General features: G+C 47.8%; 1 protein-coding gene across 1 annotated transcript in view; it reads right to left on the bottom strand.

Moving 5' to 3' along the window:
• IFT140 (intraflagellar transport 140) overlaps window positions 1–27,541 on the bottom strand; it is a 1,373,663-nt gene that overhangs the window by 629,516 nt on the left and 716,606 nt on the right. The window contains exon 14 of the mRNA XM_086941301.1: window positions 22,999–23,116. Coding sequence (XP_086797427.1) covers window positions 22,999–23,116 — 118 coding nt within the window. The remainder of the gene's footprint in view (window positions 1–22,998; window positions 23,117–27,541) is intronic.

Raw genomic sequence — 27,541 nt, forward strand, 5'->3', positions numbered from 1 at the left:
GAAGGCTGGGAGGATGGTGCCTGCAGTTCACGTACTGTCCTGGCAGAGGTTATTGCCACCAAAAAAGCCGTCTTCATGGTGAGAAACCACAGAGCACAATTATACAACGGTTTTAAATGGCACACACATCAGTAAAGTGAGCACCAAATTATGGTCCCACCGTGGCATGATGAAGGGGGAAACAAATGGATTAACCCCTTCAAAAACCTCTGCACTAGAGATTTGAATAAGGAGGGTTGATCAGGCAATGGAAGAAAAGAAGAAAGGGCCAAAATGTAGCCCTTGAAAGTGCTCAGAGCATAGATCTGCTGGGCCAAAGAAAGTATAAAGAGAAGTACCTGAGATAAGGGAGCAGATAAGGGGTCAGCAGACCTGTCTGTAAACATTTTTACAAAACTTGTTTCATCTGCAGCCGTATACCGACTTTTTGGAGGGACGCCTGGCTGCCAAGGTAACCTCACAGACTTTGGGAGGGAGGTCAAAAGCTGTCAACTGTCACCGCACAATCTCCGTGCAAGGATGCGGAGAGTGGGCAGGTTCAGGTGAAGAACCCTTCCCTGCTGCTGTGACAGATGATCCTACTGAAGAGGCAGCCTGACTGGAGGATCGATGCTCAGGCCCAGAAGATCGGGGTACCAAACTCTCCGTGCCGAGTCTGCAGCCACAGGAATAACTTGTGCCTGGTCGCTCCTGATCTTCTTGAGCACTCCGGGGAGGAGTGGTATGAGCGGAAAGGCGTATAGGAGGCCTGAGTTCCATTTGTGACGAAAAGTGTTGCCAAGCAAGTGCAGCCTTGGAAACTCCAACGCGCAAAGCAGCAGACATTGCGCATTCTCTTTTGGGGCAAACAAATCTAACCAAGGCTCTCCCCACCGCTGAAAGAGACATTATGCAACCTCCGGTTGGAGACGCTGTCATGATCTACAAGGCACCTTCGGCTGAGCTACTCTGCCCTGGCTTTCAGAGAACCAGTCAGGTGTTGAGCCACCAGGGAAACTCCTTTTTGTTCCAGCCAAGTCCAGAGACGTAGTGCCGCTTGACAAAGAGTCCACGACCACAATCCGCCCTGTTTGTTGCAGTACCACATGGCGGTAGAGTTGTACATGAACACCTGAACAAGCCTTCCCATTATTGACGGCAAAAAGGCTTTCCGTTTCAGCCGGATTGCCTAACGCTCCATCTGATTGATATGGAGCTTGGCTTCAGCCGGAGACTAGAGTCCTCTGATCTTCACCTCTCCCAGATGGCCACCCCATCCCAGAAGGGACGCATCCGTCACTACTGTGAGATCTGGGTAAGGACAGGAGAGGGGTCTGCTGTTGAACCACTTGCGGTTCGTTAGCCACCCCTCAAGGTTGTTCATAGTGCCCACTGAAATCTGAACATGGTCAGTGAGATTTCCTCGATGTTGTGCCCATTGGAACCTCAGGTCCCACTGTGCATGGGTCACTAGCAAGATGCAGGAGGCCATGAGGCCTCAGTGTCATTCTAAGCGGTATCCAACATAGAGGCTGGAAAATGGGAGTCATAGCCTGAATATCTTGAACTCGCTGTTTGGGAGGATAGGCTCAAACTGCACGGTGTCCAGAACCACCCTAATGAAAAGGAGAGTCTGGGAAGGAGTCTAGGTGACATTATAGAGAACCCCAGCGAATGCAGGAGGTTCACTTTAGCCTGAAGTTGGGAGACAACTGCTTGGGACAAGCCACTTATAACAAACAGTCGTAGAGAAAAGGGAAGACTGGAACCCCTGTCCTCCGCAGGTGGGATGCGACCACCGCCATTACCTTTGTGAACACCAGAAGGGCGTTGGTGAGGCCAAAGGGGAGCACCGCAAACTGAAAGTGCTCATGACCCACTGTAAACAGCAGGTAGAGACAATTGTCAGGCAGGATGGGAGTATGGAAACAGGCATCCTGCAAGTCCAGGGCTACCATCCAGTCTCCTGGGTCCAAGGCAGACAGGACCTGAGCAAGAGTGAACATCTTGAATTTCTCATTTTTGTGGAAGTAATTGAGGGCTCTGAGGTCTAGGATGGGACGAAGGCCTCGATCCTTCTTCAGGACCAGGAAATAGCGGTAATGGCAACCACTGCCAACCCCGCGCCCGGGAACCTTCTCTATAGCTCCCTTGGCCAAGAGAGTTGCCTTGCTCTGCGAGAAAGTCGCAAGGTGATCCTCCGTCAGCCGATCGTACACTGGAGGCATAGATGGAGGGGCAGTCTCGAAGGAGAGGGAGTAGCCCCTTCGGACGTTTTGCAACACCCACCTATTCGATGTAATGTTTTGCCAGTGGCGTAGATGATGGCATGTTCTGCCACTGACTGGCCAAGAGTGATCCTTGGGGATAGGACTAGGAAGGTTTTGCAGTGGAGGAGGGGTTGGTGGCTTGGCTCCACTTCTGGTTCCCTGACCCACAAGACTGGGGTGAACAATGTCTATGGCCCTGCAGAGGTTGCTGAACTTGCGGGGCCCTCTGGCAGGCGTAGGCTTGGCGCGGCTGATAGCCTCTTCTGTAGTTATGAAAGGAGCAAAAATTGGATGAAGCTCTGGGGGCGGTAGTGAGGCCCAAGGACTCGCCATGGCCTGCGAGTCCTTAAAGTGCTTGAGGGCAGCCTCCGCCTTGTATCCGAAGAAACGGGAGCCATCAAAGGTCATGTCCATGAGGTTAGCCTGGACAGCCCCCAAAAAATCAGATATCCTCAGCCAGGCGTGGTAACAAACTGCTACCGTCATGGAAATTGCTCTGCCAAGCGTGTCCAAGCCACATCTTATGGCAAACTTAGCTGCATACCTCCCATCTGATATAGCTTGGGAGAGTAGGGCCTGGTCCATCTCCGAGACTCTGGCCAGTACTTGCTCTACCCTATATTATATCGAAGGGGAGTAATGGCCCAAGAGGCATGCAGTGTTCACCGACTGCAATGCTAGGCCGAGGGAAGAAAACATTTTCTTTCCGAAATTCTCCAGCCTCTTTTATTCCCTGTCCGAGGGTGCGGAAGGGAATGCGCCACAAGAAGTGGAAGCTTGTAAGATCAAGCTTGGTGGGTGGGTGGTGAGGAAAGTTGGGTCGCCCGCTGCAAAGCGATGTAGGTGGGCGATTGTCCTATTCACAGGACCCCTGTGGAAGGTTTGGACCATGTCCCCACATGGAAGTCTGTCAAGGCCTCATTGAAAGGCAGTAGGGGTTCCGAAATCGAGACCCCAGGCTGCAGTACCTCTGTCAAGACATTTTTCTTGACTGCCACTGTAGGAAGCAGCAGATCAAGGACCTCCACAGCCATACGCACCACCATGGCAAAAGATGCTCCCTCCTCCATTGCCAGGATAGGAGCGGAAAGCATGCCAGAGTCTGGGGAGGGGTCCAACCCACTAGCTTCACCCAATTCAATGTACCAGTCCAGATCTTGTTGTTGTTGCAGGATTTCTGAGGGATCCTGCTCCCCATCCCAATTCCCTTCCTCCAATCCTATCCCTTCAGAATAGGGCAGGAAAAACGGCATGGAGCCATACGGATCCGTAGGTGCCGGTTTCAGCTTCGGAGGACGCCCGACCAGCTCCGTGTCTTCGGGAATGAGGATAGGGGAAGCACCGCAGTGGGCGTCAGTTCACCAAGGACCTAAGTGCTGGACACTACGTCAGGAAAGGTCGCCATGGAGGAACGACCGGCGTCGGTCTGGATCCAGGAACGGGTCAACTCTGAGGCTGTGGTGCCGGGGCCAGAGCCACCAGCATGGAAAGCATGGGGCCCCTCCATCTTTTGAGCCTGCAGGGCCCGAAGGCGCGGCGATAGGGTCAGGCCTCCCAAATATGGCGCACATGGTATCATAAACTTATTTTAGTTGGGCGGGGTCGCACCTGGCCCTGGAAAAGGAGGGAAATGAGGAAATGTTCCTCCGCCACGTCACAAGACAAGCGGGGCAAAGTAGAAGCTCGCTTCAACTTCTTCTGCTTCTTGTGGCGCCTCTTACCTGACTTCAATGAAGAGGATTTCGATACCCCGGAGAGGCACTCGGACCTTCTTCTCGACCGATACATGAACCGGGATCGGGATCGAGACAGACGAGGCGACCTCTGCGATGCAGGACGCTGGGCCGTGAGAAGCTTTAGGGACTGCTCCCTCAAAGCCTTTGGTGCCACGGCCCGGCAGTAGGAGAATGACTTGGAGTCGTGTTCGCGCTCCAGGCACCAAAGACTGACCAAATGGAGGTTTGTGACTGACAGCAGCCGCACAGCTTGAACCCCGAAGTCTTCTTACTCAACATGATACATCTACACATCAACAAAGTCGACAAAAAGTAAAAAGAAAAAGTCTGTCAAAAATTGCCGGGGGTAGCTCTCTTCAACAGATTGGTGCTGATGGTGCGGAAAGAAAAGTACTGACTTCAGCACTCCGGAGTGGCGGTTATACTGATGACACGGACGTCACGGTGATGACAAACACGAGGCCTATAACATCAGGTGGAGTCAACCGATGCCACCTACCTGGGTGCTGGGGTACTTCTGGGAAAAATATTTCGGATCCAGCCTGATGCCTAGAAGTTCAAAGGTAAGGAATCTGCGGCTAGATGTCTTTATCAGATATTTCATGCAGGGGTTGGCGTGCCAAAGACAGCCCAGGTATTACGGGCAATGCAGGGTGCTTAATGCGAAACTGTCTCATTAGAGATGTATCCGCATGAAAATTAGAATGCAGCCATCTAAAGATTGTGTGCCATTGTTTCTTTTTTTATTGTAAAAAGGTTTTAAAAAATAAAAATAAATGATCCCTAGAAAAAATTAATTCATCCAAAGCATAGATTAGACTATCAGCTCTGACACTGAAGTAGGTAATCTTCTTGGAGGATGTGGACATATGAAAGATAAAAATGCTGTCACTCACAGTGAAGAAAACCAGAGGCCCAAGTGGACTGTCCATTAGCTCATGCAGGAGGCTGTGGTGGACAGACGCATTCTCCTTTTGAATAGACCAATGGTTGAAGAGGGCTGACCAAAAGTCTGAGTATACGATGAATGTATTTGTTTTAGAAATCATGAGTTTGGAGAAATAGCTAAAGCAGTCTCCAAGACAGGCCTGAAAAAGAATCTCACAAGCTCACAGAAAACGAAATGTGCACTATAGTCTTTACATACAAATAGATGCTCAAAAAATGAAATGTGCAGATTGTGTCCCAATTATATACTATATTAAACAAGAGTGCCCAGTAGGGAACACTTGAAACCAGTAATACTATGAAAACCTTCCATAAACAAAGCTACTTAGCACATGTGTAAGCCACATAATACAATCCAAGAACTTGCTTTGCATCGATTCGAGCTTCAACTGTGACTAGTAGAAATGCTATGCAACTTCTTCCGAGCAGTGATAATCTAACAGAAACATCTAGATTTAACATGTTTTGGGCACTTTTGCAGAGGGAACATCTGAAGTACAATAGCATGTACCTTGGTGACATCAGGAAATTCACACTGCACAAACAATAAAATCAGGCATTAGCAGAAACCTGCTGTAGATGTCCGTATGACCTTGGATGAGGGTGTCTGGATGGGGAAGGGTACTCTTCAACACCATTATTTCTTCAGTAGAGATCAAGTTCATGTTTCCTTTAAATAAGGTTGTAGAGTTGATTGGTATCTCCACAAATGTATTATTTCTATCATGACAGGTAAACTGTGCACTGGGGTGCATAACTCCCAATTATCAGGCAAAACCTCCCAAGAGAAGATTTGAGAGGGGCAACAGATGCACAGAAATCTACCAAGTTCCAACAACTATCTCATTGATTAATCCAGATACAAGACGCTAGTGGGACCTGTCAGAAGAACCAATGTCGGAGCAAATCCCCTGATGCTGGGCCCACTGGAACTTCAGATCCCACTAGAGAGCTCGCTTATGCCACCTGGCATGGTTGGTCAACAGGATTCAGAAGGCCATCAGTCCCAGCAGCCTTAGAATCTTCCTCACGAGTTCCAGGACAGAGACTGAAACATCTGGATCATAGAACAAACGTCCTTGTCTATCCGTTTCCTTGGATAGGCTTGTGTGTGTGTGGGGGGGAGGGGTGTTAAGGCACAGAACTGCACCCACCATGTCCAAAATGGCTTAGATGAAGGAGAGCATCTGTAAAAGGGTCAGATGTGACTTTGGCACATTGATAGTGAAAGAACACAATGTCAAGAGGTTTGCCATAGTCTGTAGGTGGGTAGCGACTACCTGGGGTTAGCCTTCAACATCCAGTCGTCGTGGGAGGAGAAGACTGGTGCATCTAACATCCGAAGACGTACTGCAACCACTGTCATCACCTGCGTAAACAGTCGAGGGGCATTGGTAAGGCCATAGGGTAGTACAAAACACTAGAAATGATCAAGCTCCAAGGTGAACTGCAGACAGAGCCAGTGAGCCTGCAGGACAGAGATGTGAAAATAAGTGCCTGCACGCCCAACACTACCATTCAACCTCCAGGGAAAAGGGTCGACAAATCTGAGCACCATAAACTTGTCCTTCTGAAGGAAGGCATTGTGAGGGCAAATATCAAAAATAGGACGAAGGCCTCCATCCTTCATCGTCACAAGAAAGTAGCAGAACAATTATAACATTCTTCTGATGATGGCACCTTCTCTGTGGTCCCTTTGGCCTGATGGGCCTAAATTTCCCACTGCAAAAGGGACAGATAGTCCTCCATCATCCGTTTTGGGGATGGAGAAAGATGCGGCAAGGCAGCAACGAATGGTGGAGGCATAAGCACACTGGACAATCTGTAAGACCCACATGTCCAAACTTACTGCCTTGCATCACGGTAGAAAGTGACGGATCCTATCTCCGACAGGGTTGCACAGTGCCTTGAAGAACAGGTTAAAGAGATTCTGAGGCTGAGCCAGTTTAAGGAGAAGAAGACTAAGCTGCAAGCAGCCATTGTTCTTCATGTGGTCTATGAGTACCTATAAACTAAACCAGAGCTGCACCACTTTAACGTGAACAAGTCCATACAAATAGTTATTGCTCAGTGAGGCTCAGATTGCAGCAATTTAAAGTAGTAATCTCACATCTCATCTGTGTTTCAGAACATTGATCCAAAGTAGGGATCAAATCATTATCCGATGAATTTACAATCTCAAAACATTGTGAAAAGGTCTGTAGATTAACGTGATGTATTAGCCACGGTTGTGTAAGAAATGTGCTGGTACATTATAGCCTGCACATTTTTCTGACCCGCTCTTGATAAATGCAGCTGTACTTCATAATGGCTGTTAAGCCCAACGTAGAGTCTGGCGTGCTTCTCCCGACCGTCTGTGGGTACCAAAGTGTAACGGCGGGGTTAGTGAGAGGCTGTAGGCTTCGTTTTGGTAATGCTGGTTTTATTTTCATATATAGTTTTTTTCGGCGAAATGTCAATCTTTCCCGGGCAAACTCTGAGGGATCCGTGGTGAGGCTGTCTCTGTTGTACCCCTTCTTGTCTAGGTAGCCACACTCCTGGTAGTTCCTTGGAGCCCTCTCTCGACGTGGCTGTGTAAAAGAAACACAAACAGAAGGACCTTTAGTTTCACGTCCTCATATCGTGTCCATCCCGAGGGAACCGGGGAAGTGAGGGACACCGCTGACTGGTGCTAAACGGCAATCGATAGTGGAGGTTTCGTGGTGGGGAAAGATGATGGGGAAAGGAGGTAGACAAGGGAGACGGATTCAGGTCTATTTACACTATGTACAGTTATGTACAACCGGACGAGATGTAACAGTACGTCCGGTTCTATGGCGGTACTGAACTCCTCCTCCCCGCCCAGCTCGAAAGTTTCTGCCGTACCTGTGTTAGCCACACTCCTCCCTCGGTAGTGTGGCACGGTAAAGCGTGGATCCGTTGGCCTCCTGGCTTGTCTGCTTCTCTTACTGGCTTGTACCGTCCTCCGTTCTCGTCTCCTCTTGCACTCCTCACTCTGTCTCCTCTGGTGTCGTCACCTGCCGACTGGTGTTCTTCCTGGTCTTTACTCACTGCCGCGAAATCCACGTCACGCTGGGGTGTGTCTTCGTCTATAGTACACGCCCACTTAAAGGTGCCGCTCGGACTTTCCTCCCTTTGCGGCAGTGGTTGCCAAGGTTCCTAATAGTCCTGAGGGGAAGGAGGGGATGAATCCATGAGCCACCATTCAATCCCTGCATCCTGTTTTACTACCCTTACTTGGCGGTGTACCTCGTTACACTCCTCCTTCCTGGTCTCTCCCGTTCGGGGATAGAAGATGCCCTGGACAGGAAGTCTGCATTACAGTTGTCCCGCCCCTTTCAGTGTTTCACTATGAACGAATAGGGTTGGAGGAATAAAAACCACTGCAGTACTCTGGGGTTTTGTTACTTATTCCTCTGCATCCATTGTAGAGGGGTGTGGTCAGTAAACAATACAAAGGTACGTCCCTTTAGGTAGTACTTTAGCTTGTCAATGGCCCATTGTATGGCCAAGCATTCCTTCTCGATTGTTGGGTAGTTCCGTTCCTGTGGATGTAACTTCCGGCTAAGAAATAATATGGAATGTTCTGTACCGTCTTCCCCTTCTTGTGACAAGACAGCCCCCAGGCCCGTGTTTGAGGCATCTGTAGCTAGGGTGAAGGGTCTATTAAAATCAGGAGGTTTCAGGCCCGGCTGGTAGTTATAGCACTTTTGAGGTATTCAAACGCCTCTTTAGCTTCGTCGGAGGGCTGAATCAGTTGAGAGGGTTTCACAGTTTTTTCAACAGGTTGGTCAGAGGACTGGCGACCGCTGCAAAGTTCTCGATAAATCTTCTGTAGAAGCCGATTAGGCCTAGGAACGCTCGTAAGTCTCTTTTTGTTATCGGAAGTGGAGTTTGTGCTATGGCCCTCACTTTTTCCTCCTGGGGGCTATCACGCCTTCACCCAACAAAAACCCAAGGTACTTAGCCCTGGGAAAGGCTGCTCGTGATTTTTTTGCGTTTATGTGTAGGCCTGCTTTCTGGAATGCCCCCAAGACATGTTTTATGTGGTCTAGGTGTTGTTCCCACGTTTTGCTAAATATAACAATATCGTCCAGGTATACCGAACTATAGTCAGGATGGTTTTTCAGGACGTTGTTCATTAGTCTTTGAAACGTGGCCGGGGCCCCGTGTAAACCAAACGGGAGAACGTTAAATTCATACAGCCCGTCCTCAGTGGCGAAAGCAGTCTTTCGCCTGTTCTCTTCTCTCAGGGGGACCCGCCAGTAACCCTTCGTCAGGTCTAGGGTGGTTATATACCTGCCTTCTCCCATCCTCTCCACTAGCTCATCTACCCAGGGTATGGGGTAGGTGTCAAAGGCAGATATGGCTTTCAGGGCCCTAAAGTCCATGCAGAACCTTGTTGATCCGTCTGGTTTCGGAACCAATACAATGGGCGAGGACCAGTTGCTGCGTGAGGGCCTGATCACACCTAATCTGAGCATGTCATGTACTTCCCTTCTTACATCTGCTCCCCTTGCAGCAGGGATCCGATATGGTCGCTGTTTTATTATTTTACCTTCTTCAGTGTCTATTCGGTGTTCAGTCAAGTGAGTCAACCCCGGGGTGTCGGAGAACATTGAGAGAAAAGGTGATAGGGCACTTAAGAATTCCTCTTTCTCCCTTGGTGTTAGATCAGGGTTGATAGGCAACTGCTCTTGAGTGGACTGGTCCCCACTCACTGGTAGGCCAAAATGGGTAGACCGTGGAGGGGGCCCAATCCATTTTTTAAGCATGTTAATGTGATACGTTTGTTGTCTCGTTGGAGATAATTTAACTCTATAGGTCCTATTACCTATTGTTTCTACAATAGGATATGTGCCCTACCACTCGCTCTTGAACTTCTGAGATGAAGAGGGAAGTAACACCAATACCCAGTCCCCCTTTTCTAGCTTCCGCCACTTCTTGCCTTTATCGTAATGGGACTTCTGCTTTCGCTGGCTTTGTTCCAGATGCGAATAAGCCAGGTCCCTCAGTTTCCCTAGCTTGGACCTGAGTTGTTGGGTATAGTCTAAGAGGGACATTTGTTCCTCTGTCTCCTCTTGCTCCCATGCATCCTTTGTTATCTCTAGCAGAGAGAGAGGTTGTCTGCCATAAAGCAGCTCGAAAGGTGAACAACCTGTACTGCTCTGAACTTGAGCTCGAAGGAAATAGAGGGCTAGCGGTAATACTTTGTCCCAGTCTTTGTTCTCCACAGTCAACATTTTCTTCAGGGTCGTTTTTAGCGTACGATTATATCTCTCAACAAGACCATCCGTTTGTGGATGGTAGGCTGGTGTTTTTATTTGGTGTAGATTTAACATTTTACACACCTCTTTCCTCATTCTAGACACGAAAGGAGTCCCCTGGTCTAATAGGATCTCCTTGGGGAACCCCACCCTGGAGAATAGTTCCAACATTTTGTCTGCTACGTTTTTCGTGGTAGGTGTCCTCAGGGCAAAGGCCTCGGGGAACCATGTGTGATAGTCCACTATAACCAGTGCATAAGTGTGTCCCCTCGAGGTACGAGGTAGAGGGCCTATAAGGTCCATTCCAACCTGTTCGAAAGGTTTGCCTATGAAGGGCAGGGATTTTAGGGGAACTGCCTGGGGCCTGGTCATATTCTTCTTTTGACATATCTCACATCTCTTACAGTATATTTCGGCCTCTTTGTAAATGCCGGGTCAAAAGAAATGTCTTGTGATGTTTTGCATGGTTTTCTCCGTCCCTGAGTGTCCTGCAGTGAGGTGAGAGTGAGCATAGTATAAGACCTGGGGGGGATCACCGGCCTTCCCTTCTCTGTAGAGAAGATTATTGCTTATGACAAACCAAGGGTAAGTCACGACTACGTTAGATTGGGTTGCATGTGCCGCTTCCCAGACATTAAATAGGGTGGCATCGTTGGCTTGTGCGAACGTAAAACTTCTGTCCAGGACCCAGGGTTCTGTTGCTAAAAAGGCAGGTATTTTGGTTTGGTGGCCTTCTGGCTGTTAAGGAACTTGGCACCGAACAGAGACATGAAGTCAGGGTTGTCTACCCCTATTATAAGGTCTTCAGGAAGGGATGCTACAACACCCACTTTAACCGGGACAGGGGTTCTGTTTTGGGGTACTATAGTGATCTGAGCTACTGGATAGGGTCTCAATCGCCATGTACGCACCTAATGTGTACTAGCGCGTTGGGAAGAATTTGGGTAGGTAAGACTAGTTTTTGTTGTACTACGGACTGGCGGCACCCTGAGTCTAACAAACTCAAAATAGGTCTCCCGTTTATTGATATACGTACATAAAACGATGGGCCCATCTCAGCTGTATACATGACGGCCCTGGGGATATACCCCACCTCCATGGGTTCTTCCTGTGGTTTCCTTCGTGGACACATTCTGGCTATGTGGCCCCATTCGCCACAATCGAAACATTGAGGACCCTTAAGGGAGGTAAAGTCCATCTTTGTGGGGCGAGGTTTCAGGATTGGTGCTGGTTCTTGTTTTTTCTTTTCTTGCTTTGGAACCAGATTCGCTTTTGGATTTTTATCGGAGTCCAACGTAAAGGTCCGGGGTTGGGCTCTAGAATAATTAGTGGCCATTTCGATAGCTTGTGCTACCGTCAGTCCGGAGTGTTGTCGCAACCATCTTTGCGTGCCGTAGGGCAAGGCTTCCATGAACTGCTCCAAGATAATGCTGTTCATTAGGTCTTCTCTGCTCCTTTGCTCTGGTCTTAACCATTTTTCCGCAGTCATCTTCAACCTTAGATATAGGGTCTTGGGATTCTCTGACGAGACTCCCTTCTCTTTGAGGAAACGAACCCTATATGCTTCCGCATCCAACCCAAGATGGTCAAGAATGAACTCTTTGATTTCCGCATAAGGAGTGTTTCCGGCGTGGTTGGCCACTTGATAGGCCGCTTGTGCCTCCCGAATAGTAGCGGGGCCAAGAAAAACGGCCATTTCTCTGGAGGCCACCCACATGCCTGAGCTGCTCTTTCAAAATCAGACAGGAAGGCGTCAAGGTCTTCCCCTTGTACATACTTTTGGAGGGAGACCCCCGAAGGGTGCGGCATTGCTGTTCTGCATTCAGTCACTGGACCAGATGCTTGGGCGACCTTCTGGAAGTTTTCCAGTTGGGCACTTATGGCATTTTTAAACAGTTCTCTATCCGCCTCCGCCGTCGTTATCTGGGATTTTATGGCCCATTCTAATTTATCTTGTCCCTCAATGAGGTGTTGAATCACTTGTTCCATCAGTGGTTGCTGGTGGGGGTCAGGATATCCCACTTCTGACACCACTGTAACGGCGGGGTTAGTGAGAGGCTGTAGGCTTCGTTTTGGTAATGCGGGTTTTATTTTCATATATAGTTTTTTTCGGCAAAATGTAAATTTTTCCCGGGCAAACTCTGAGGGATCCGTGGTGAGGCTGTCTCTGTTGTACCCCTTCTTGTCTAGGTAGCCGCACTCCTGGTAGTTCCTTGAAGCCCTCTCTCGACGTGGCCGTGTAAAAGAAACACAAACAGAAGGACTGTTAGTTTCACGTCCTCATACCGTGTCCATCCCGAGGGAACCGAGGAAGTGAAGGACACCACTGACCGGTGCTAAACGGCAATCGATAGTGGAGGTTTCGTGGTGGGGAAAGAGTGATGGGGAAAGGAGGTAGACAAGGGAGACGGGTTCAGGTCTATTTATACTATGTACAGTTATGTACAACCGGACGAGATGTAACAGTACGTCCGGTTCTATGGCGGTACTGAACCCCTCCTCCCCGCCCAGCTCGAAAGTTTCTGCCGTACCTGTGTTAGCCACACTCCTCCTTCTGGAGTGTGGCACGGCGAAGCGTGGATCCGCTGGCCTCCTGGCTCGTCTGCTTCTCTTCCTGGCTTGTACCGTCCTCGTCTTCTCTCGCACTCCTCACTCCGTCTCCTCTGGTGTCGTCACCCGCCGACTGGTGTTCTTCCTGGTCTTTACTCACTGCTGCGAGATCCACGTCACACTGGGGTGTTTCTTCGTCTGTAGTACACGCCCACTTAAAGGCGCCGCTCTGACTTTTCTCCCTTTGCAGCAGTGGTTGCCAAGGTTCCTGGTAGTCCTGAGGGGAAGGAGGGGATGAGTCCATGAGCCACCATTAAATCCCTGCGTCCTATTTTACTACCCGTTCGTGGCGGTGTACTTCGTTACACGAAGCCATAGCCACAAAAGAGAAGAGGAGTTTTCTGGACCGGCTGCATCTGCTGGTGGTATTGAAAGCAACTACTGTAGCCCCAGCGGGAAATAAAATTGGTGGTGCGGCTGGCGTGGAGGGGTGCCCAGATCCAAAGAGTGTGCTCTGCCACTACTGTCTTTAAATCAAGGGATGAATCAGCCTTTTCCCCAAGAAGGAGAGACTTATCAAATGGCATGTCCTTCAAGATGGAGTTAACCTTTACGGAAAAGTTTGTGGACCATATAAATGCTTGTTGTCTAATAGCCACACTGGTGTCAATTGCCATACCAATGCAATCTGTGGTGTCTAAGCCACATTGTATAATACATTTAGCTGCATCTCACCCATCTTGAATGGCTACTGTGGGTGCGGGACGCAATTCTTCAGGGACACCATGCAAGATTTGAGCAACGGAATCCCAAAGGGCTTGGGTAAAACGCCCCATGAGGCATTTACCAAGTGTAGGGCCAAATTAGTAAAGGAAAAGGTGCAATTCCTGAATGTTTCCAAGCGCTTGTGATTCACGGTCTGGTCTCATTCAGGTTGATCTTATTTGCAGAGATCTGAGGCTTTCTTGCGTGGGGTGGTGAGTCAAAAAAAGATAATGTTACTTACCCAGTAAACATCTGTTCTTGGCATGTACAGCTGTAGATTCATATGCTTTGCATACTCCAGCCATCAGTTTGTTTTTCTTCTAAGTCTTTTCCAGTCACGAGGTAGGTGACTCCTCCTTTCAGTGACAGTGCGCATGAGCATCAACTCCATTGTTACATTGTTTTCTTGCAGAGATTGAAAATGTAGTTAGTAAGAGTAGAATAAAGATGTCCTTGCTTATGTAGGTATACTAAAGAGAGAACTGCAGCAGCTACAGGTACCCGGGGAGGCGGGTGGGAGCATGTGAATCTACAGCTGTAAATGACAAGAACAGATGTTTACTGGGTAAGTAACATTAAGCGTTGTGGCATGGGAGCTCTAGATCACATGCTTTGCATAGGCTATATAGCAGTACTCTCCCAAAGCGGTGGCTAACTGTAGCTACTGGAGTTGTCTGAAATAGTGTTTTAAGTACTGCTTGGTCCATATTAGCTTGCTGTCTCATTGACACATCTATACAATAGTGTTTGGTGAATATGTGTGTTGTAGACCATGCTGCAGCTTTGCAAATGTCAACTATGGGGATGTTTCCTAGGAAAGCCACAGTAGCCCCTAACTTACAAGTGGAATGTGCTCTAGGGGGTACAGTTAGAGTTCTTTTTGCTTTTGCATAAAAAGTTTGAATGCATTAAACAATCCACCTGGCACTATCTGATTTGGAGATAGGATTGCCCTTGTGTGATGGTGCAAAAGCAACAAAAGTTGATTGTTCTTATAAGTGCTCTTTTGACATCAAGGTGTGTAGAGCTCGTTCTGCAACAAAATCAGGTTGAGGGAAGAATACAGGTTAATTCTACCGACTGATATATGTGAAATACAGATACTACTTTAGGTAGAAATTAGGGGTTTGTACGAAAAACCACTTTGTCTCTGTGCAGTTAGAAAAAAGGTTCTTTTATGGTCAATGCCTGTAGTTCACCCACTATTCTCAGTGAAGTGACTGCAATGAGGAAAGTGGTTTTCCAAGAGAGAAACTGTGACTCACTTTTATACATGGGTTCAAAAGGTGGCCCAATTACTCTTGTGAGGACTGTGTTAAGATTCCACACTGGGCCGGGTGGGAGTCTTGGTGGTATGACTCCTTTAAGTCCTTCTATGAAAGCTTTAATTACAGGCACTCTGAAAAGTGATAAATGTTGCCTATTTTGTAGATATGCAGCTATTGCAGCGAGATGAAGCCGCAAGGAGGTGTAAGCCAATCCTGACTGCTGCAAGTGTAACAGATAGCAGATGATGTTTTGCATGATGTTTTGCATGGGAGCATCAAGAGGATTGATGTGATTGTTATTGCAATATATAACAAAGTGTTTCCATTTAGCTGTGTAACAGGTTCTTGTGGTAGGCCTTCTGGCCTCCCTGATGATGTTCATGCAGTCTGGTGGAAGGTTCAGATAACCAAACTCTATAATTTTAAGAGCCGGATCGCGAGGTTCAGTTGTTTGGGATCTGGGTGTCTGATTTCTCCATGACTCTGTTTGAGAAGATTTGATGTTAGGTGCAGCTTTTGATGCGGAACCAGAGACAGCTCCAACAGGGTTGTGAACCACGGTTGATGGGCCCATGTGGGAGCTACTAGGATCAGTGTGAGGGATGCTTGCCTGAGCTTCCAAACCATGAATGGAATGAGTGGGAGAGGCGGAAAAGCATAGGCCAATATCCCTGACCAGTTCATCCATAGTGCATTGCCCTTGGAGAGCGGGTGTGGGTACCTGGAGTTGAAGCTTTGGCATTTTGAGTTTTGTTGTGTGACAAACAGATCTATCTGAGGGGCACCCCAACTTTGAAAGTATGGGAGGAGAAGCTGAGGGTGACGTTCCCATTCGTGTATTTGCTGCCTATGTCTGCTGAGGAGGTCTGCAATCTGGTTGTTCACTCCTGGGAGGTGTTCCGCTAGGAGATAGATTTTGTGGGGAATTACCCACCTCCAGATTTCTTGGGCTAAGTGGGACAGTTGGAGAGAGTGTCCCCCGCCCTGTTTTTGTATGCAATACATGGCTATCATGTTGTCGGTACGAACTAAGACAGCTTTGCCAACCAGGTGAGTTTGAAGTGCCTTGATAGCTAGAAAGATTGCAAGCAGATGGTTGATGTGCAGCAACTTTTGCTGTTGGCTCCATTGGCTCTATAGATCTTGCACTGTGTGGTGCTGAAGATGAGCTCCCCAGCCAGTGAGGGACGCGTCCGCTGTTAGTACTGTCTGTGACACTGGGTCCATGAAGGGCTGTCCTATTGATAAATTTTGTGTGTCCACCACTGCTGAGAGCGATTGAGTACGACCGTTTACCAACACTAGATCGGTTAACAGACCCTGTGATTGGTTCCACTGACTTGCTAATCATTCCTAAAGGGGACGCATGTGAAGCCTGGCATGGGGAACGATCATGATGCAAGATGTGATAATTCCCAGTATTTGCATATACCCCCGAGCTGGAAGCGAGTGATTGGATTAAACTGGAGAACTAAAGCCTGATTGTTGCAAATTCTGCCTGCGTTAAGAAAGGCGAGAGCCTTTTCAGTATTTAAGGTGGCTCCTAGGTAGTTTCGAGTATTGGCAGACTGGAGATGTGATTTTAGCACATTGACTGTGAACCCCAGTTGATATAGTAACTGAATTGTTCTGCAAGTGTGCTGGAGACATTTTGGATATGTACTGGTTTTGATGAGCCAGTCGTTCATGTAGGGGAAGACATGGATGTGTTGTCTCCTCAGGTGAGCAGCGACTACTGCCAGACACTTTATGTAGACTTTGGGGGAAGTGGTGACTCCGAACGGCAGTACCTTGAACTGGAAGCGTTGACTCGCTCACAAATCTGAGAAATTTTCGATGAGCGTGATGGATTGGAATATGGAAATAGGCGTCCTTTAAGTCTAGAGTAGACAGGAAGTCTCCCTTTTGCAAATGTGGTATTACTTGTTGAAGAGTTACCATGTGAAAATTACTTGACTGTATGTAAAGATTTAGTTCTCTGAGGTCCAATACTGGTCTGAGAGAACCGCCCTTTTTGGGTATTTGAAAGTAAAAGGAGTACAAGCCCGACTCATGGTTTTGTGGTGGTACAGGCTCTATAGCCCCTTTTAGAAGGAGAGACTGAACCTCTTGTTTGAGGAGGTGTAGGTGATCCGGTGAGAGTTTGTGTGACCTTGGGGGAATGTTTGGAGGATTGTTGGTGAACTCCAGGCAGAAACCAGAGCAGATAATTTCCAGTACCCACTTGTCTGTTGTTATGGACTGCCAGAAGGGAAGGAAATCTGAAAGTCGCCCCGACAGGTGTGAAATGGTCAGGGGAGTGTAGGGAAGTCACTGCTTTTTGTTGGAGGAAGGAGGTGCGTGTATTTGAGCCTCTACCTCTACCTGTGCCATTGTTACCTCTGTAATGCCTTCTGAAGTAAGCATTAGAGGCAGAGGGTTGGTTGTTGCCCTTGTACGTGGTGGTGGTATTTTTAGACTCTCGGCTGTAAAAGTAGCGTCGAAAGAAACCACAGGCTTGTGTTAACTGAAGGGCTCCCATGGATTTGGCCACTTCAGTGTCTTTCTTAATTTTTTCCAGCGAGGAATCTACCATTGGCCTAAAGAGGTATTCTTTGTCAAAGGGTGTGTTTAGTATGGAAGTCTGAACCTCAGGTTGGAAATTTGAGGTACGTAGCCAGGTATGCCTTTTTAAAAGGATGCTGGTGTTTACAGCTCTAGCAGCAGTGTCTGCAGCATCTAGGGAGCACCTGATTGCATTATTTGAAATGAGCTGTGCCTCTCTGACTAGGTCTTGCGCTTTAGATTTATATTCATTGGGCAGAATTTGGAGTGACTGCTCCATCTTGTCCCAATGCGCCCTTGTCATACATTGCGAGCAGTACTTACGTGTTAGAGATGCGCCAGAAGTTTGCTGCCAGAGAGGCTATCCTTTTCCCTAAAGCGTCAATAAGCTTAGATTCTTTATCTGGGGTTGGAGCATCTCCTGTAGTTTGGGAGTTAGCCCTTTTACGTGTGTTAGACACCACTAGGGAGTCCAATGGTATTTGTCCTTTTATGTAGGCTGGGTCAGATGGTGCTGGCTTGTACTTTTTATCTACCCTAGGGGTAAGGATATGGGCCCCGACGGGGTCATTAAATATGTCATTGACGTCCCTGATCATACCCTTGAGCATGGGGAGTGTGTGCGATGACTTCTGTGTGCTGCTTAGGGTTTCAAAAAGGAAATCATCTTCAAGGGATTCTTTGTGCAGCTAGACACCATGGTAGTTGGCAGCTCTACCCAGCAGTTCTATGTAACCTACGCTGTCGTCCGGTGGAGAGGGCTTGGTAGAGTACAGGTCAGGATCATTTCCTGTGAGAGAGTCGGTATTATAATCTGCCCATGGGTCTGGGAGTAATGGTACATTGTCCCCAGCTCCATCCTCATCATCCCGATCTTCAGGTGAATGTGATGGTGAGTGCTCAGGTGAAATCCTTAAAGATTGGAGAAGAAGATGGAAGGGGATGAGGAGAAGGATTAGTCCCGACATTCATCCACTTTAAAGGAATGTGGTAGGTCTCCTCTTTGTCAGGTTTCCTTTTAAGGGTCCCTTTTGTGGTGCTATATCCAGTAGTTGGATGGATGTACAACTGTCTCTGTTTCCGATTCGGTTTGGTAGTCGGAGCATCGAAATGTTGTTCTTGAGATGGAATCGGCACGTCGGGTTGTTGCGGTACCGATGTTATTGTTGCTGAGGTTTTGGATCCTGATGATTTCAGATCGGAAAGTGTTTTCGGCATCGAAGGGGCGGGCCAGAGCCTGGCTTTGACTTCCATCCCAAATGGTTTTGGATGGGAGCCTGTTTTCGGGCGGCTGAGAACGGAGCCGGAAGGCCTTTAGGGTGTGACTTGGTGCCTAGCTGGAGGGCAGGGCGTCGGAAACATGTTCTCAGTGCCGGCCTTGGCCCTAAGGCAGGCCTTGGACTGGAGCCTTCTTCTTGGACCGAGGTGGACTTTGGGGAAAGGGAGAATATGTACTCATGGTACGCTACTCTTGCAGGATTTCGTCATCCCCCTCAGAGCCGTAGTGGAAGATGGGATCCTGTTCTTCTTCGGGGACCTATGGCGTCTCTGGCTTCTTGTTCCGAATCCTCTCCGAAGAGGTCTGGAATGGAACTTACGTGTTGGCTCTGCATGTCGCCGCGTCGAGCTTGACGGTCGCGAAGCGTCTTCTTGGAGCTGAAAGCCTTGCACGCATCGCAATACTGTTCTCTGTGCTCCGTAGACAAGCACAGGTTGCACACTTCGTGTGAGTCGGTGAGCGAAAACTTTGCGTGGCACCGAGGGCAGAATTTGAATGGAGTCATTTCCATCGACTGCGAGGTAGACTGACGAGGTAGGCCTGACGGCCTTCCACGAGCTTACCGATCAAAAGAGGGTTTTGTTAGAAGTAAATACGATGCGGGGATAATAGGATATGCAATTGAGAACAATACTGTCGAGGGTGAGTATCTTGCGCACCAAGGGAAACGGAAGAAACAGTGTCGATCCAGAGTGCAGCAATTCATGTCCGAACCAGATGGCGGAAAAAACAATCTAATAATGGAGTAGATGCCCATTAGCACTATCACTGGAAGGAGGAGTCACCTACCTTGTGACTGGCAAAGACTTCTTCAAAGAAAAACAAACTGCAAACATCCAAACCCAACACTAAATGGCAGGAGTATGCAAAGCATATGATCTACAGCTCACATGCCTCGAACATAGTGTTGTTCAGTTTGCCTGTGCACTTGAGGTCTGGAACAGGGTTTCACCCAGGTGCCAAAAAGTGTATCTGGAAGGCCCTCACTAAACAGAAGCAATGGTTCTGTACTGTTTTGCCCAGGCTGGACCAACTCAGTGAGGACGTTGGTCTTCATCTCCATTGTGGGCAACTTAAGGTTAAGGACCTCAGCTGCCCTCTGCATAACCAATGCGAAAGAAGTGCTATCTTCTATGGCCAAGCATGTCGCAGAAACTAATTAGAAGCTAATTAAGTGTGTAGTTAGGTGTCCAGCCGCTGGCATCCTGGAAATCTTTTTACTAGTTACCGTTGAAATATGCTTGGGCAATTCCTCTCCAGGATCACAGGGGCCATTAACAGAATCCGCTCTGAATAAGGCATATAGTGTGTGGCTCTTCCATGAGGCAAAGACATGTATCACAGTCTGATGAGACACCCAAACAGTGCAGCCCAGTTTGATCAAGGAGCATCCTTGATTGTGGTTGAAGTGTCACTGACTCAGAGTTTAGGAGCAAAATGGTTTGCGCCTTAACAGAGCCCATAGTAGATACACAGTGTCCAACTAGTGCTGAGGATGGACCACTGGCAGTGTCCCAGGTGGAGGTCCTCATAGATCTATGGGGGCCAGAGGTGCACCAGAGGGAGCCGGTAACAAGAATAGATGCAGCATGTCTTCACAGAAGTCCTCGACTTGTTGAGGCATCACCAATGGGTCTGGAAATTAAGGATGGTGTGGACCAGGGGTTAAAATCGGCTATGAAGGGGATAGATTTTGGGAGCAAGATCAAGAACATTGATGCCCTCATGCCTTCTCTGGAGTTCAAGAGAAGCGGGAAGGGGTCAAGTCCCGCTTGAACTTTTTATGTTGCTTCTTTGACCTTCCCAAATACTTCACGTATGATGGGGATTAGCCATGGGAACAACTTAAGGAGCAGGAACTTCCCTTCGTCCTTAACCAGTGACAGCAAGGAGTTTTCTGGTGCTTCGTGACTGGGTTTAGCTTTGCATTCCTGGATGACCTTTGGATCAAGACGCAGCTGCTGTTCTAGGCCTTAGAGTCCGACCTAAGGCAAACCTGATAGTGCTCTGTTATGGACATTTGCTTGCAACAGTCCCTACAAGGTTTGAACACTGTAATTTTAGGGGATGACATTTTCCCTAGAATACTGTTTTTTTGGGAAAGTTTTTAAGACCAAACAGTCTCGGAGAGGTATGGAATAGCTCCGGATTTAGATCTTGTGGTGCAGAAACAATGGAATTAATGTCATCGAGCATCGGTGGCACTTGTATACGACTTTGCATGTCACTTCCGGAGCAGAAGGATGTCTGTGCGGAGCTACCCAATGCCACTTGCTGGAACACAGAGGTACTACCAAAGATTTTCCTGACTCAATCGGACACCTAGAAAATATTCAAAAGGTGAGGAATCAGCACTTAGAAGTATCTATGAGAAAAACATTTACGTCTTGGTGACTCCATATCATTCAGGATCCCCAGTATCACAAATTGAGGCAGCAGGGGAAACTCATCATCTAGGACTTATCCCAGCTCATACAGTATATTTTACCAGTAGTGCCATATTGTATCACAACTCCAGTTTATGTGAATGAAAGTGCTCTCTTTTGTATCACATTTCAGACAGTTTGATGTGGGAGGGCCTACCCATTTTGTACAGCCTACTCCTTTTGTAGTATTCTCTATGGAGGCTTTGAAGCTGAATCATGCATTGCCTCACCTTGAACGCAACTTCCCTCGGGTGCATCAGGTCTTCTTCCCAGTCTGTCTTTCCTAACTCCCATGTCCTCCACCCACTTCAATCCTAAATTCTGTAGCCAATCTGGCATTTTGTTATTAAAGGTTCTGTAAGTCAAGGAACTTCCCCCTAGGCCTAGTGTATTCATAACGATTCTGCTTTCCAGTGGGGCAAATGTGGGACCTCAGACCAGTCCACATCTTTGACCTCAAGGGCGTGCTTTAACTGAGCATATTTAAGCATGTGATGTAATACCATATTGTATTCACTCTATGTTCTATGAAACAATTTCACCACTCCCCTTTAAAGCATGTCTTCCACTCAACCAAAGAGGTTTATCTTTTCTCTAATCTTGTCTAGCCGTCCCATATATATCATTGCTTTCTTCCAAGCCACCAGTATTGCCCGAGCTCCTGGCAATAAGCAAGATCTCCCTTTACCCTTGTATAAATAGTGGAGATATGTAGGCCCTAACGGAGGACCTCTCCAGTCTTACTGAGGAATCATCCCTTGGTGCATATATCAAGTAGTTTATTGGTAAAACCTGTGATGCCCAGTAGTATGCTTTGACAACATCAGGAAGATCACTCCCAGCATCATAAGCAGACTTGGTCAGTGTTGCCAGTGCAATTCTTGGAGAACCCCATTCCACAACAGGGCCTGTAATGTCCTATGTTTCAAGGTGAATAAGATGCATTTTGCATTGTTTATTATAACTTTGGTAGCTTACTTGCACAAGGTATCTGATTGCATATTGGTGCTCTAAAATATATGCTTGAGTTAAATGATATTAAGGTCTGTCTTAATGTTGCATTTTTTATTACAAATGTGATTACTATATACCTAAAAGTATTGTTGTACAACACAGTGATGATCTTGTGGAATTTAGCTGGAAAACGTATCTTTTAAAATATTTTTTATATAACCTTGGCATGATTAATTGTGATAACATGATGTATATTGTGTGTTGTTTTATCTTACCTTTCTTCATTTTCTACAATAATTATATGCATTGTGATTTGTTTTTTATCTTCTCCTGAATACTTTTATGGTTGTTTTATACATACCGAATAAAGTTTTTTGAACTGAATTGACATATACATTAAAGATATCGATGGCACAGTAGCCAATAGGCATTCAAAACATCTTGTGGATTACAAGACCGGGATCTTCTCCTCTAATTGTTCAAGTGCTGCACAATCTGTGGGGTTCAAACTAATACTTTCCTTTCTGCTTTTAATAAAATCAGGACCTTCCTTTATCAAAAGCTAATAAAATCCACTTTTTCCTGTAGGAAGGCCTCAAACCTGGAACTGTCTTTTTAGCAACAAATGCTCCATGTCAAATGACCCGCTTTAGCTTTAGCATCCAGGTTAATGTCCACTTCAATTAATGTGTCTTCCATTAGAGATTATACCCGTTTTCTAAGTCCATGATTTTAAGCTGGGAGTAAAAACTGTGGAATATATGTTAATTAGCATAGACACGGTACATTCTTTAACAGTCTACTACCAGATTTCTGTCCACATCATAAGTCCCCTACTCAACACAAATTTACATTCTCTTTGGCACTCAATTTGTATCCGACATGTAACTAAGCAGTATTTGAAAAGTAGCAAGCACTTGTTTGGGTACTGCCTGTATCCATGTCACATCATTAAAAACATAACGTATAATTAATTCCAAATAAGTATACAAATGATGAAATCACATCTCACCTTGTTGACTAGGATGCTGATTCGGCTGCCGTTGGCATTGCACTTTAGTGACACGATGGATCTGAAGCCGGGGGCAAACTCTGCCAGGTTCTTGGTGTTACAGTGGGCTTTTGCCTCCCTGCAAGAACAGATTACATGGAAAAAGAAGATTTTTAGTCACTATGAAGATATCAGATATAATCTCATGCTAGGACATAGAAAACATCTCCAAAACATTTTTTAAAAATCAGCCATGCATGAATGAAAATAGATTTAAAAAGCTTCAAATAAACATCCACAGACAATACCTGTTATATAGGTTCCATGATGAATGGTGGTTGCATGCCCCTAACTGACTTTGGACACGTGTCTGACTCGTTGTCAGTTGGGATAAATCTTGTTTGTCCCACTGGTGAAAGGGTTGGAGCCCAGGGCCAAGGATATATTGGGCTATGAGGGGGGTCGCTTCGATGGGAACCTGCTACAGTCCGTTATTTGGGGATTAAGGTCTATCATACGGGTCTGGATTCAGGGGGTAACGTGGCTGCGGCAGTAGACTCGATTCGCAATTCTATCCTTTTCTGGACATCGTTTCCATTGAAGGTCTCTGGCTGGGCAGCGATCTCAAAAATTATTATCCTTCGCTGCCTCCTTTATTATTTCATTAATCTCCCCCTTCCCTTCCATGCTCCTTTTCTCGGGACTTGCATGCCTTGCTGGGGGATCCCTTCTGGTGTGGATCATGCAAGAGGGTGGCTACTGCGAGAGTCCAGCTCCTTCCGAGCATGGGGGCCTTGGGGCACCTAATCTGGTGTACTATTACCCGGCAGCCCAACTGCAGCGGCTCTCCTTCTGGCTGGCAGTCAATATCTGACCAATAAGGGTATGTATGGCCGCCTCTTTCCAGGGCCCTTCTCCTTCATCTCCTCTCATCTCGGTCTTGGATTCCCCCAGAACTTCAAATCCTCCGAAGGTCGCTCTGGGATGCTTCCAGCGTGCTCTCCATTTTACTAGACATGTTTCTCCTTATGCCCCAGTGAGCCCGTTGCTTGGGCTACCCCTTCGGGCGGTTGCCTTACTGGAGGCCGTCTGCGGAGTTGGGAGGAGGCAGGTAATTTTTGTCTGGGGGTCTTCCCACCGACGGGCTGTTACTGCCACTCGAGGCACTGGTTGACCAGTTTGCCCTTCCTGAGGGGCAATTTCTTCTTTATACCTCCCTTTGGGGAGCATTGGAGGAAACCTGGGGTACCGGCGCTCTGGGCTGGACCTCACAACCTCCTGAAAACCCTACATACTATGGGTGGGGGCCGCAGATTGATTACTTGGCTAACTAGGGCTCTCCTAACACATATACCGTTATCTCTCCAGCCTTTGAGGGACAAGTGAGAGGAGGACTTTGGTAGACCTCTGAGGGATAAGGAATCGGAGAAAGCACCTGTGTTTTCAAGAAAGGTTTATCTTAACCCTCGCCATAAACTTGTCCAATCTTACTTTCTTCATCGTGCATATCTTTCCCCACAGTGGTTTGCACATATATTCCCAGGGGCTTCCGATCTGTGTCCTAGCTGTGGTATCCAGCCGGATGACCAGAGACACTTGTCTGGGACTGCACACATCTGTATGTTTACTGTTTTTCAGATCTTACACAGCTTGAGCACCTCAAGATCATCCTGAACTGTCTCTCTTGGAAGGTGAGCGTGCCTTGGGTATATTTCCTCAACCCTGGAATTGGAAAGCTACTACCCGATTCCTAGATTTGGCTCCGGTTCTGGCCAAGGCCAGCACGTCCTGTTAGAAGTCCCCCACCCCTCCTACCTTTGCTCAGTGGCTGGCACCATTCAGTAGGTGGGCCAAAGGTGAAGCTGCAGACTTACATAGGGTGGAAACACTGTACGTTCAGCGCCGTCTGCTGGCACCAGGATGGGAGGCTCTGCTTACTAAACAGTTCCACCCCTCAGTCGGAGTCATCTTCGGCCTCTGATGTGCTCCTCCACCTGAAGAGGATTTCATACTTCTGCTGCCCTTCCCCTCCTCTAGCCATATTATGGGGGCGCTTGGTCCTACTCCCTAAATGTAGGGATACCCCTTCACCCTTTCTGCCTGTGTCCTTTACTTTGGCCCACTTATTTAGCTCTCACCTGCGTGGGCTGCGCACATCCGCATGTGCGCAGTCTCGCTGGCGAGATTTTATGTTTTTGAGGAGCTTTGAGTATCGGGCTTTAAGCCCTGCCCCTCTTTCCCATTGGCCGGCGTCACCGTTTATGCTAAACGGTGGCCAGCCACAGGGAAAGAGCACTTTTCTCTTTCACAGATGGCCCACTTGGACGGGCTTGTCTGCCTTCCTTCTGCCGTGAAAGGTTTCTTATCTTTATGGGGCCATGTGTTTCTAACACATGGTCCCATAAAAACAAGAAAGCTTTCAAGACAGACGTAAGTGAAAGCGGACCGAGCTTGTTTTTTAAGTGGGTTCGACAGTTTCCATCCAGCCAGTGATTCTTTATTTTGGGAAGGTTGGGAGTTGTGTTGTAACGAACGTGTTAGGTTTTGAGTGGGTCGTTGATTTATTGTCAGTTTGAATGTCCTGGATACATGTTCGGTACTATTCTTCCGTTCCCTTTCACCCCAAGGCTGACATGTCTCATGCTTCGGCAGGCGACTCAGTAGCCATTATAAGGAAGAGTTTCAATAATTTAAGTTGGCACCAAATATGCTTCGTGTGTCGCTCTTCATTCCGCCTCAGTACAACAGCCTCTTCTTTTCCTGCCCCTGGTGTTCTTTGGGAGGAAGCTTTTCATGAAATGACCGGCTTGCTGGTGGTAGCCATATCTTGATTCTCAGCGGTGGAACCCAAACCGACATGACTCTGTCTTTGTTCCCTCAGGAGCCCACAGGGAAGTGTGGTGGGAGTACAAGATGTATGCTGTGTGTCGCCGTGACGGCAAGGTGAGAGGCCCAGGAGGGAGAGGCATGAGGACGGAAGGCTGGAGCACCGCAGAGGGCACGCGAGGGCTCACCAATGGCGTTTAAGGTAAGTGTCATGCTGGGCTGCGTTCAGTTTCATCCCATGTGTCTCCAGAGGGTACTTGGAGTGGGTGCGGGCAGAGCCGTGAAATAAAGACGCCTAAACTGTGTGGAGACCTGGCCTTAAACCCCATCGGGAGCCAATGTTTTCCTGCATGTTCCTCAGTGCGGTAACCTCTGCTAGCCCTCCTACATCCGCAAACCCCTGGCACAGTTCATGTACACCGGGCCCTGTGAACCACCTGCTGTGAAACCTACCTTGCATGCCATGTGTACTATATAAAGTCCGCTTCTGGGGTACACAGCATGCGTGTGTGGTGCCCTCTGATCCTTTGTGTTTGTAGAACAGAACTGGTAGCCCTGGCCTAAGTCCCCCTGCATACCGACTGTTTTAATACCCTAAAATCCTGTGTATGTGGAGGGAACTTCATGAGAAGAACTCCTTGGGTTCGTTCTATAATAGCGCAATATAATCTTAAATCAGCCCTCGAGGCCCGCAGTGTAAGCTCAGCTCCTGGAGCCTACGCTGCCCAGACCTTGCAGAGAATGAGATCTGCTCCTGGCTCTGTGCCACAAGCCCTGCGCAGTCAGAGAGCCCAGGCCCAATGAGCCTGGTGGATCTGGGTGTTTTCTTTGATGCCCACGCTCCTTGACCCAGTTCAATCACTGTTCCATATTTCTGGTAAGTTTAACGCAAACAGAGCAGCCACTGATGTGTGAACCTGGTGGAGTCCCAGATATTCTCCTTGAACATATGCCTGTGCAAGAAGTGAGTGTGTATGTGCTCTCCAGATGCTTTTATTGTAAGTTCTGCTTGAGGGTGGAGTTGGGGCTTTGTGTCGCCACATTGTCCTTTGAGGTGGGCCGCGTTCTTATAATGAAGGTAGAGGAGATTGTTTTTGTCCTCTTTCTGTTTCCTTACATGCCCTTTGACATAGAGAGCTATCTAGTGCACTGCTGACCACTTGCCATGTAGTGCCTAGTTAGCCGATTTCCCTTTGGAACCCTCCTAGCCTCTTGGTCAGTGGCACATGCCCTAATTCAGGTGCCATGTCAGCCATTTGCATAGCTGTGTTGCTTGGTTTCCCGCTACCTTCTTTCTCTAGGGTGTCCTGCCGCCCCTTTACTTCGCAGTGCTGTGTCCATTTGGCAGCCATTTCACACTTCTTTACAATGTCTGCTTCTTGCTGTAGGAGAGTAGGATCTGCTTCCTATGGCTACCCCCACTTTTTGCTTTGATTCTCTGGTTTTTCGACTTTAGTGTGGCTGTGGACCTGTTAATCAGGCCCATAGCCCAGCTGTCCTCTCTCTAAATTGATACCATGTACTTTAGGTACATACCAGATTGGTTACTTGGTCACCCTTGTGAGCCCCTGTATATTGTATCATAGGTACCCAGGGCATAGGGCACCCTAGGTCTACCAGGGGTTGCAGCACGTGTTGTGCCACCCCTGGTTTGCCTTCCAAACTGACACCACAGGTCTGTTCACACAGCCTGGGTAAGGTGGTGTAATCACCCCTTACTTAGATATAGTATACCTAT

The sequence above is a fragment of the Lissotriton vulgaris genome, chromosome 10, assembly GCF_964263255.1.
Source record: "Lissotriton vulgaris chromosome 10, aLisVul1.2, whole genome shotgun sequence".
Classification (NCBI taxonomy): Eukaryota; Metazoa; Chordata; class Amphibia; order Caudata; family Salamandridae; genus Lissotriton; species Lissotriton vulgaris.